We start from the raw sequence: 12,217 nt of genomic DNA on the forward strand, positions 1-12,217 counted from the left end.
CCCGCCCGGGCTGACCTGATGTCCTGGCTGTGGCCCGGTAACGCTGCCGGGTCCACGGTCGCACCGGCCTCTACGCCCCCGGGCAGCTCACCTGTGCGGCCCACAGAGGACACCACCACGCACGTGGCCCCCCAGGATGACCCCACCCAGCAGTGGAAAGCCCTTGCCAGCCCTGAGCCGCCTCTGGAGAGGCCGGAGGTGGGCCAGGGCCAGGCCCCCGCTGTCCCCTCGGCGGCCTCCAGTGCGAGCCCGGACACGAAGGAGGAGAACATTGCCGGCGTCGGAGCCAAGATCCTGAACGTGGCTCTGGGCATCCGGAACTTCGTCCAGCTGTGGGACGACACCACCCCCACCGAGAGCTCCGCCACGGCGGGAACGCCAGGCCCCGGGAACCCCACAGACCCCCTCACCACCCTGGGACCCTCCAGCGGCCCCCAGGATGGCGGGACCACCCTCTGGCTGAGCACCAGGGCCCCGAGCTCTCTGGACGCCCAGAGGACCGAGGCCGGCACCCTGCCTGCGCCCACACAGCCGCCGCCCTCCCCGGACAGGCCCCGGGCCCTGCTCAGGGAGCCTGCGGTGCCACCGACATCCCCAGGTAGACCTTCTCTGTCCTCCGCGCGGGCCGGGGCCCCTCCCCAGGGAAGCCAGCCGCCCCCGGGGCGGCCCCAGGAGCTGGACAGCGAGGGACTCTCGCCCGCGGCAGCCCGTCCCGGCCAGCAGCACCGACGCCCTGATGACCGCACGCGCACGCCTCCTCCGCTTGCCCTGGTGACGGGCTCCCCGGGAGCGCACGCTGGCTCCTGGGCTCTCTCCTCTGACCCCTCTGCCAAGCTGTCTCACGCCGCACTCTTGGCTCTAAGTGGGGACAGGGGTGCTTGGGTTCCCCACGTGGCTAATTCTGCGGGGCCTGGTCTCGCTGACAACTCCGCACTGCTGGGGGCTGCCGGCCGCTGCCTGCCCCTACTGCCCTCCCTGGCGCTCTGTGGCCACCTGGGCATCGGGCGCTTCTGGCTGCCCAACCACCTCCACCACGCGAGCGGCGAGGAGGTGCAGGCCGCGGTCCGGGCCTGGGGGGCGCTCCTCCAGACACACTGCCACCGCTTCCTGGCCTGGTTCTTCTGCCTGCTGCTGGCCCCCGCCTGTGGCCCCGGCGCCCTGCCCGGCCCGCCGCCCTGCCGCCAGTTCTGCGAGGCCCTGGAGGACGCGTGCTGGAGCCGCCTGGACGGGCGCGGGCTGCCGTTCCCCTGCGCCTCGCTCCCGGCCCGTGAGGACGGGCGCTGCGTGTTCATTGGGCCGCCTGCAGGTAACGGCCGGCCCGCCACCCGCCTTCCCGTCGGTCCGGCCGGGCGAGCGCCCTCGGGAGGCTGGACGGCGTGCGCTGCTTCCTTTGGGGGGCAGGCTGAGGTCTGCGGAGGCCGAGAGGCGTGCTCGCGGCCAGAGGTTCTGTGCGTGACGGCAGGTCCCCCACGCTCTGAGGTCGCCTGCCACACGCCTGTCGCGGAGGGGGAACCAAGGCACAGGACGGCGACAGGACTTCCCACCGAATTCTGCCTACTGCTCCCAGCCACTGTGCCCAGCCTGCACGGCCGAGGGGGCGGAAGGGACGGGGGGGGCTTGCTGCTCTTCAGGTCGAGAGGTCTTGACCATCTAGCGGTCAGTGAGTCTGAGGGGCTCGCGGGGGCCCCCGCAGCCGGTCCGTGAGCTCCAGACCCTCTCCACCCCGGGGCAGTGAAAGGGCCACTCCCTCCTGGGGGCCACGTCCCCCCACATGGATGTCGCCCCATCACCACGTGGCTGGTAGGGGAGAGGGACGGGCCGCCGCAGCCTCCTAGGGCCCACCAGCTCCCTCTGCGCCCTTGGTGCGGCTGGGCCCCTGAGTGGAGCCCGCTCCCCGTTTGCACTTGCGGGCCCATCCGCGCCCTGCTGTGTGTGTACTGCTAACCCCCCCGACCGTGGTGCCGTGGGGAGCAGCCTTGACCCACTCGTTGGTCTCCGAAGTCATTGGGCTTTGGAGCTGGGCCAGTGGGGGTGGGACGCCTGCACTGGACCCCGAGAGGGGGTGTCACTCTGCTGGGCCCCTGAGGGATGTGCACGGGCGATTCCCTGGCCAGGCCTGGGATGCAGCGAGGAGGTGGCTGCCAGTGCCCAGGCCGCGGCGGGGCAGGAGCAAGTGCCCCCGACGGGTGGTGCCCGCTCCGAGGAGGAAGCAAAGCAAGGGCTGGGAAGGAGAGGGGGGCGGGGCCGTGGCCTCTGCAGACAGACGGGTGTGGACGCTGCTTGAGGGGCGACGGCGGCTGAGGCCTGCGTGTGAGCAGGATGGCCAGGAGGGTGTCCGGGAACAGCCCGGGCCGGGGGGGGGGGGGGTCCTGTCCGGGAGGGCCCGGCGCGTGAGGAGCCCACGGGCCCTGTGGCGGTCCCTGAGAGCGGGGCCGAGGGCGGAGGCAGGGGCCTGCCCGGGCTGTTGGCACGGAGGGCGTTGATCTCACGCCGAGGGCGGGGGCTGCGGCGAGCTGCGTGCTCCCTCACCCTCCACGCAGTCAGTGCCCGGTACACCCGAACGCTGGGCCAGCCCGGGCCCTCCAGCCTCTGTGCCGCGTCCCCCAGCCAGCCTTGCCCTGTCTCCACCAAGCGCGTGGGGCGGGGGCAGCCCTGCGGGGAGGTGTCCTGCCAGGAGGGCCCCCGGTGCCACACAAAGGCCCACCTCCACGGGGCAGGGGCAGGGGCAGGGAGCAGGGAAGGGCCAGGCCTGCCCGCTCAGAGCCCTGGGCACACACATCCTGCTGCTGGGCCCAGGTCCCCTTTGGGTTGGGGGTCCAGCCTCAGTGGGCCCGGGGCCGGGGCCTGGTGCAGGATGGGCCTCGTGCCGGCAGAGCCCAGGCAGGGCCGCGCGGGGTGTGGAATTTCCTTGACTGCAGCTGCCCCGGTCTGTGGAGCGGCCTCAAGGGGACTTCTCACTGGGCGTGGGCAGACATTGGCAGGGCCGCGGCCCGAGGCCGCGTTCAGAGCAGGAGCCTGCGTGGTTCTGCCGTCAGCCGCTCGGACGTCCACCACCCCAGGGGCCCTGCTGGCTGTGGCCTGGCCGGGGGTGTCCCACGGGGCCGGGGCTGGAGTGCCCTGCCCCTCCTGCCCACTGCCAGTCCCTTGGGCCAGCCCTGTGTGCAGTGGGGGAGGGGCAGGCGGAGGGGGGAGGCCTGGCCGGGGAGGGCGGCCCTGGGTTGAAACTGGCTCTGGCCGAGGGAGGTCCTGGGGCTGCTTGTGCTGGCCGTGGGGCGGGTTGGGCGGAGGCCCGAGCCGCGGGTGCTGCCTCCTTCCCAGGCCCCAGCACAGCTGCCCGCAGGGGCCCCGCACCCCCGCAGTACCACCACTTGCGTCCCTCCTCTCCAGTGTGTCCTGCAGGGCGGTGGCAGACCCCGGGACAGAGACGGGCCCCCTCACCTCACGGTGGCCGGTGGGGCGTGGACGGGTGCACAGCAGCCCGAGGCCGCGGCCCTGTACAGCCCATCACAGCGCCTCCCCCTGGACCGGCTTCCTCCCTGGCGCCGGCTTGCGGCCTGCGGTGTGGGGCTCGGGGAGGTGGTTGGGAGGACCCCCGTGCAGGTCCCCCAGCACCGTGTGGCCAGGAGGGGAGGGGACGGCGGCTACTGCCGCCGAGGCCTCGGCAGCTCCGTCGGTGTCTGCGGTCAGGCTGGGCCCCTGAGCCGTGCCCTCCCCCTGCCTGGCGGGCCCGGCCGGTCCCTGGTGGGCCGTGCATGTCCCGGCCCCCTCCCCTCCCCTCCCTGTGGTGCCGTGGGGAGAGTGCACTGTTTGGGAGGGTCTCTTGCCCCCCAGGCCCCAGAGATTGGGGAGTGAGGCCTCCACACAGGGGCGGGTGGGCCAGCGTCCGCCCCAGGTCCTCCCGGGTCCCTGCTGGGTGGGCAGCGGGGGGGCTGACCCCTGGGAGCGAGGACGGAGCTGGGGTCGGGGAGAGGGCGCCCGGGGTGTCGGGGGAGGCCCCACTGGAAGGGGCAGGTTCTGCAGGTGAGCGGCCTCAGTCCCGAGGAGGGAGAGTGCAGCGTGGCCATTGCTCAGAGCGGGCCTTCCTCCTGCCACCGTGCACGTGCTGGCCCCGGGACCGCCTGCACCTGCTTCCCTCGCCCCTGAGGCCCCCCTGCTCTCATGGCGTCCTCCGCTGCTTCTCCCCTGTGTTAGATTTTCATCCCAGACCCAGTCGTGAACACAGTCGTCAAGGTCCGGGCCTCACAAGGGAGGGCCGGACACAGCTCCCTGTGGGGGGCGTCTCTGTGGATTTGCACACATGTGGTGTGTGAGTGCCCTGTGGCCACCGAGACAAATGACCGCAAACTCAGGGGCTCAAGTCAACACAAGTGTGTCACGTTTGGGGTCAGGAGTCTGAAATCCGTCGCTCTGGTCCAGAAGCAAGGTGTCTGCAGTGCTGCGCTCCTTCTGGGGCTCCAGGGAAGATTCGGCTTCTGTCTTCTCCAGCTTCTGGAGGCGGCCCGCGTTCCTTGTCTCACGGCCCCCCTCCACCTTCAAAGCCAGTGGTGCTGCCAGCCCTTCTCAGGCTGCGTCTCTCTGGCTCTCTGCCCTGGCTGGGAGAGGTTCTCTGCTCAGCTCTTGGTTAGATTGGATGGTCTCATCCCAAGGGCCGTCACCGTAATCACATCTGCAAAGTCCCCTTTGCCGAGTGCAGTGACAACTCACAGGTTCCAGGCGGTGCGAGACAGACATCTTTGGGGCCCGTTATTCTGCTGCCATGCGTGCACGTGTGTGCACCCACATATACTTGTGAGTCCTGCTTTGTGGACGTGGGATCACGTTCTGTGCACCTGAAAGTCTCCTCTTCCTGCACAGAGTCTGGGAAGCCTCCCTGTGTCGCTGGAGGGCCAGTGGCTCCGCTCAGCCTCCCGATTTCTTTGTTCCTCGATTGTTCACGTCTGTGTTAATGACTGGCGGCCCGAGAGCCCCTGTGCATCCCAGCTTTGGGTGCTGGGTAACACGCCCCACTTGGAACGCGTAGCCTTCTTCAAAGACTCCTCGGATGCCCTTGGGCACTTTCTCTCCTAGATCATCAGAAACATTCCCCGAGGCTGTGATTGGTCATGGTGGACGTGTGCGCAGAGCTGAACGTTATAAACATGTCGGCACGTCCGCAGGGACTTGGGTCACCTCTCCATTTGTTTAGGATGCTTCCCAGTCCTGCATGTTTCTGAGATGTTTTTCCTCTGTTGGTTTGCTCTGTGATGCTGAGATGAGGTTCCCCAGCCCCGCAGCTGTCTGGACTTGGTGACCACTGCCATGTGTGAGGAAGGGACAGGATAGACTTTCTTTAGACACGTGATCAGGTTGTCTTACTGAGGTGGTTATGTCCCATCTTAACGGGAAAGTAGGGCAGGAGAGAGACCCAGGGTCTGCATCGTGAATGAGGACTTTCTCCCCTTTTTGCCATGCATCCTGGGTGCACGGGGTGGTACCGGGCTCATCACATCTCGGTGGATTGTCAAAATTACCATCCCCTTTGTCCCACTTAATGCCTTTCATCTTAAATTCTGTTTTATCTGATAATAGGGTTGCAATATCTGCTTACTTTTTGTTATCATTTGCCTAATTTTTTTAAAAGACTTTTTTTAGAGCAGTTTTAGGCTCACAGCAAACTTGAGAGGAAGGTCCAGAGAGTTCCCCACTGTCAACACCCCCACCCAGTGGTACATTTGTTGTTATTGATGAACCTGCCCTGGCACATCGCAATCACCCAGAGTCCAAAGTTCAGGGTTCACTCTTAGTGTTATATGTTCCGTCGTGCGTTTGACAAATGTAAATGACATGTATCCACCATTATAGTGTCACGAGGGGTATTTTCACTGCCCTACAAATCTTCTGCACCCCACCTGCTCGTCCCTCCTCCCCGACTCCTGGCGGCCAGTGATCTTTTTACTGTCTCCATAGTTGTGCCTTTTCCAGAATGTCATGTGGTTGGAATCATACAGCCTGTAGCCTTTTCAGATTGGCTGCTTTCACTTAGAAATATGCATTCAAGTTTCCTGCATGTCTTTTCTTGACTTGATAGCTCATTTCTTTTTAGCTGTGAATACTATTCCATTGTCTGGATGGGCCACAGTTTATTTGTTCACCTACGGAAGGACATCTTGGTTGCTTCCAGGTTTTGTCAATTATGAATAAAGTTCCTAGAAACTTCCATGTGCTGCTTTTTGTGTGGACATAAGCTTTTGACTCCCAGGAGCATGATTGCTGGTTCCTATAGAGAGAGTATGTTCAGTTTTGTAAGAAACCGCCAAACTGTCTTCCAAACTGGCTGCACCATTCTGCATCCCACCAGCAGTGAATGAGAGTTCCTGTTCCTCCACATCCTCTCCAGCATTTGGTGTTGTCTATATTCCAGATTTTGGCCATTCTGATAGGTGTATAGTGGTATCTCATTGTTATTTTATTTTATTTTATATTTTGGCCGAGCCACGCGGCTTGTGGGATCTTAGTTCCCCAACCAGGGATTGAACCTGTGCCCTCGGCAGTGAAAGCACCGAGTCCTAACCACTGGACCGTCAGGGAATTCCCTTGTTGTTTTAATTTGCATTTTCCTGATGACAGCTGATTTGGAGCATCTTTTCAAGTCCTTAACTGCCATCTGTATATCTTCTTTGGTGAGGCGTCTGTTCGGATCTTTTGTCCATTTTTTAATCAGGCTGTTCATTCTCTCATTGTTGAGTTTCAAGTGTTCTTTATATGTTTTGAATAACAGTCCTTTATCTGATGCGTGTTTTGCAATTTTTTCTCCCAGTCTGTGGCTTGTCTTCTCGTTGTCGTAACTGTGTCTTTTGGAGCACAGAAGTCCAGCTTGTCAGTTCTTTCATGAATTGTGCCTTTGGTGTTGTATCTAAAAAGTCATTGCCAAACCCAAGGTCATCAAGAGTTTCTCCCATGTTATCTTCTAGGAGTTTTGCATTTTACATTTAGGTCTGTGATCCATCGTGAGTTAATTTTTGTGAAGGGTGTAAGGTCTGTGTCTAGATTCTTTTTTTTTTTTTTTGCACGTGATGTCCAGTTGTTCTAGCACCATTTGTTGAAAAGACTATCTTTTCCCCATTGTATTGCCTTTGGTTTTTTTTATTAAAGATGAGTTGACTGTATTTATGTGGGTCTATTTCTGGGCTTTCTGTTCTGTTGCATTGATCTGTTTGTCTCTCTTGCACCAATACCACGGTGTCTTGATTCCCGTAGCTTATAATAAGTCTTAAAGTCAGATACTGTCAGTCCTCCAAATTTGTTCTTCTCCTTCAGTAGTGTGTTGGTCTTTTCCCTCTCTGTATACTTCAGAACTGACTTGTTTATAGCCCCAAAATAACTTGCTGGGATTTTTATTAGGATTGCACTGAATCTATAGATCAAATTGGGAAGAACTGATATCTTGACATCATTGAGTCTTCCTATCCATGAACATGGAATATCTCTGCATTCACTTAGTTCTTCTTTGATTTCTTTTGTCAGAGTTTTGTAGCTTTTCTCATGTAGATCTTGTACACATATATGTCGTATTTATACCTGGCATAAATATAAGTATTTCATCTTGGGGGTGCTAATGTAAATGGTACTGTGTTTTTAATTTCAAATTCCACTTGTTCATTGCTGGTATATAGAAAATGGTTGACTGTTGTACATTAATCGTATATCCTACAAACTTGCCGTTATCACTAGTTCCAGGAGTATTTTTTGGATAATTGTTTTGGGTTTTCTACATTTTGATTTTCATGTCATCGGCAGATTGATAATTTTATTTCTTCCTTTCCAGTCTGTGTGCTTCTATTTCCTTTTCTGATCTTATGGCATTAGCTCTTATGGTGAAAAGGAGTGGTGAGAGGGGGCATCCTTGCCTTGTACCTGCTTTTAGTGGGGAAGCTTCAAGTTTCTCACCGTTAAGTATACCATTAAGTATGATGTTCACTGTAGTTTTTTAGTAGATAGTCTTTATCAACGTGAGGAAGTTCACTTTTATTCCTAGTTTACTAAGAGTTTTTATCATAATGTGCATTGGATTTTATAAAACGCTTTTTCTGCATCTAATGATAGGACCATGTGATTTTTCTTAAGTCTGTTGATGTGATGGACTCCATTAATTGATCTTCAAATGTTGAACCCACCTTAAGTACCTGGGCTAAATCCCACTTGGTCCCGGCTGGCCTGTTTGCTGAAAGGGAAACTGTCTTCAACTAGCAAGTCCCCGATTCCTTGATCTGAAGCGAGTGTGGCAGACCAGAGGGCCCTGGCGTATGTAGGTGCCACCCACTGTGTTCCCAGGAAGGCGTAACTCTGAGCTCCCAGAGCTTGGCTTGGGCACTCGCTCTCTGGAGAGGCACTGGTTCCCTTCCCGAGACAGCTGGGCCAGCGCCTTGGGCCAGCACCTCCAGCACAGCAGCTGTCAGATCTGCACGGAGGTGTGGCCACATCCCCTGCTCAAGGCGCCTGTAACTGGAGAATGGAGCAGTGATCTTAGGGCTGTGGCATTCGGAGGCCTACTCCCGATGGGAACCATGGAGAATTTCATGGAGAGGAAATGGGAGAACTTTGGAAAGGAACTGATCATGCATCTCTGGGGTCCCTGGGCTGTCCCTATAACACGCTATTGTCTTCCAGCCCAGGACGTCAGCGGCTGCTGCATCTTGTGTTCTCAATTAATCTGGAAAAGTTCTGGCTGCCTGGGAGGAAGGGCACTGCTGGGGCACATCCATGTTTAACTTTGGGGGCAGCTGAGTTGGGACACTGGGGCCACTGGCACTCAGGCTGGTGACGGTCCTGTTTCCTAATCTTAGAGTATCTCCGCAAGTGGACACTTGAGCCCCGGTGCTTCTGATACAAAGGGACCGTATAGCAGCCGCCATCTGGGCGGACAGCAGTGTCTGTCTCTGAGCAGGAAGTGACTGCGGGCCCCCCAGAGCCCAGGGTGCTGGTGAAGATCCCCTGCCCCTGTGAGGGGCCACTTACCCTGGGCAGGCGCTGAGGCCAGGCCACTGTTGCGCGGATGCTGCTGTCTGCACCGCCCTGTCTGTTCCCCGCTTCTCATCTGCGTCGGGGTCTTACCTGCAAGGGGCAGGGTGAGGCCGAGGGGGAGCCCACATTGTGGGACGTCGGGACCACGCAGAGACGCTGCTATCTGGGAAGGACCAGCCTGGCGGGTACCCAAAGCCCGGGTCTTCGTGTGGGCACCTCTTGTCTCTCCTCATTTCATATTTTGTCCTCAGGGGGCTCTTTGAAAGGCACGGCCTGTCTTAGGAAGTTGGGGTCGAGCTTTTCTTCCCTCTGCTTTGTCCCAGGAAGTCCCGGGTCGGCCTGACCCTGCGCTCGGGGGCCAGACTCCAGGCGCCCACCGCACACTGACGCACGGACGCAGCCACGCTGTCACCTGCACACACAGTCGCGTGCACACTGGCGGGCTCATCCGCGCCTTGGTCAGGACACCCACACGCCAGCAGCCGCTCCCCAGGAGAGCGTCTCCCGGTGGACCTCATTTTGGAGGCAGACTGCGCCCAGATTACGGGGGGTCTTGAGAGAAAAGGCCTTGGGGGCGCCCTTGGCCAGACCACAGCCCCCAAGTCCCCACTCTGCCTGGCAGTGTGGGCGTTCAGGGAAGCCACTGGTGAACCCGCCTCTCCCCGCGGTGGTGTTTCCCCCTCCTGTGGCGGCCAGTGACCACGTCCCCTGTACAGAGGTAGGCCCTGCCGCCCCCAGCCCTGGACACCCCCGGTCCCAGCGATCATCAGTCCAGGCCACTAGTGGCCCCTACACGCCCGGGAAGCAGCACTCATGCTGTACCCACGGCTCGGGTGGGTCCAGGCACTGTGGCTGTGTCCCAGCCTGGGCCCATGCTGCCGAGGGGGCTCTGTTTGGGGGGGGGGGGTCGCTGACCACACGAGGAGGAGGAGGGACGAAAGCCACGGGGTAACTGAGAGGATGGGTGGAGCGGTGTGGGGCCGCGAGTGTGAACGGTCGGTGGGGGAGGAGGCCGGGGTCGTCCATCAGGCAGCCCCGTCCAGGTCGGGCGGTTGCGTGTGGCGCCTGGTGTGGACACTGGGCAGTGAGGAGCCCCGTGAAGCACCCACCAGCTGGTAAAACCCCCAGCCACCTGGGAGGCTGGGGTGGAGTTTGCGGTACCAAGTGTGAGCAGACATGGAGACCACAGCTAAGAAGGGCCCCCCAAGAAGCGCGGCCGCTTTTACGGTCTCCCTTCCTAGGAGTGTAATTCGTTTCCGGGACGTTCCTAGTGTAGACGCAGCTCAGGGCATCCCCTGTGTGCATCTCTCTCCTTTTTGTAACGTTTCGATGTCTTTAAGTTACAGCAGTGTCCGGGGTGGGTGAGGGTACCTTGACCAGTGTCTGGTGCGTTCCTCCTGTGGTTCCAGTGTGGGAACGGCGGCGGGCTCGAGCCCTCGGCACCTGGCAGTGGCTCCTTGTGCTAACGGGGGACGGGGTCCCCAGCGGGCTGTGCCCCTGCCCCTCCCGCCACGCTGATTTGGGAGGGTCTCTGCACCCCACTTGGAAGCAGCGAGCCTGTGGGGGCGGGCACGGCGGCTGGACGGGCAGGTGGCTGTCGTGTCCCCGCCGGGGCGGGCGGCAGGGCGGCCGGGCCTCGGTTTCCCTGGGCGTGCGCGGCCTCACTGCTGTCTTTCTCTCCGCAGACAGCCAGGTCATGGAGGTGGGGCTCCAGCTGCTGCTCGGGGAGCCCCTGCCGCGGCAGGTGGCCCTGGTGCACGACCCCGACGTGGGGCCCGCCTACGAGTTCGGCGCGGACGTGGGTGGTGACGGCTGGGCGGCCCGGAGCCTCCTGCCCAGCACGTTCTTCCGCCGCTTCTCCCTGCTGGTGCGCGTGCGGCCGACGTCGGCGCGCGCGGGCGTGCTCTTCGCGGTCACGGACGCAGCGCAGGCGGTGGTCTTGGTGGGCGTGAAGCTGGCGGCGGCGCGCGGGGCGTGGCAGCAGGTGCAGCTGCTCTACACCGAGCCCGGTGCCGCCCGCACACACACGGCCGCCAGCTTCACGCTGCCCACGCTGGACGGTCGCTGGACGCGCCTGGCCCTCACCGTGGACGGCACGCACGCCGCGCTCTTCGTGGACTGCAAGGAGGTCCAGCGCCAGCCCCTGGCGCGCTCCCCACGCGGCCTGCAGCTGGAGCCCGACGCCCGCCTCTTCGTGGCCCAGGCCAGCCGAGCAGACCCTGACAAGTTCCAGGTAACCGCGATGGCCGCCAGCGCCCGGGGCAGGGGGCGGGCTGGGGATGGGGACGATGGTTGCTCCCACCTGCCGCGGGGGGGGGCTCCGGGGACAGGAAAACCCCGGGGGGAGCAGGCCCTTGGTCCACCCAGCTCCCCCTGGGCTTTATTCCCCTGCTGCTCTGGGACCGCCTTCTTCACTGGATACCTACCTCTGCCACCGTCAGGGGCCCCACCCCCCGTGTGCATATGTGTGTCTGCACGTGGGTGTGCTGCCCCCCCCATCAGTGAGCAGGGGGCTTTGTCCAGGCCCAGCAGCAGACCACGCACAGTGAAAATTAAGAATTTCAAGACGGCAGTGGAGCGCTGAGTGTGGGTCTTTCTGGGGGCTGGCCGCACACCAGCTGGGCTGGGCCAGGGGGTTCATGCCACGCACCAGCATTCATTGTGCTGGTTATTATTTTTGCCAAATTGTGCAGTGGCCCCATGGCCGGTGAGCCCAGGGCAGGCCTCCACTTCAGAGCAGTGTGGGCAGAATTTCCCCTGCAGTGACCGGCATGTGGCGGTCTCCACCATGTCCCCAGGGAAGCCCCTTACCCCAGGCCTGGCCCTGGCGTTCACTTTTGTGGGGAGGTAGATCCCAGATCCTGGCGGGGTCTTTCTCCTGGGCCCTCGACCCTCACACTTCTTGGAACCTTTAGCTGGAGCCCGCCTCCTGGAAACAGTGCATGGGCACCCCCAGCAGGCACTGATCTACAAGTCCCTGAATTCTAACATTGCAGCCACTCTGCAGCTGGCACGCCCTGCCCGGCGGTCCAGACAGGGGTCCCTGTGTGTGCTAATGGGGGATGTGTCCCCAGGGGACAGAAAGTTAATTATTGCCCAGACAAAGGCTGCTTGGTTAAAGTTGTTCTAAGTCCTGGTGACTCGGTTCTGAAAGCTGACCTTTCACCTTTGGCAGGAACTTTCACCCGTGGGGTCTGGGAGCCAGCAGGACTTTGAT

At 61.0% G+C, this 12,217-nt stretch overlaps 1 protein-coding gene across 4 annotated transcripts in view; it reads left to right on the forward strand.

Annotated features, from left to right (window-relative positions):
* COL18A1 (collagen type XVIII alpha 1 chain) overlaps positions 1–12,217 on the forward strand; it is a 92,457-nt gene that overhangs the window by 44,295 nt on the left and 35,945 nt on the right. For all 4 annotated transcript variants that reach the window (XM_068547209.1, XM_068547211.1, XM_068547212.1 and 1 more), the window contains exon 3: positions 10,686–11,233. In XM_068547209.1, coding sequence (XP_068403310.1) covers positions 10,686–11,233 — 548 coding nt within the window. The remainder of the gene's footprint in view (positions 1–10,685; positions 11,234–12,217) is intronic.

Source organism: Eschrichtius robustus, chromosome 6 (assembly GCF_028021215.1).
Source record: "Eschrichtius robustus isolate mEscRob2 chromosome 6, mEscRob2.pri, whole genome shotgun sequence".
Classification (NCBI taxonomy): Eukaryota; Metazoa; Chordata; class Mammalia; order Artiodactyla; family Eschrichtiidae; genus Eschrichtius; species Eschrichtius robustus.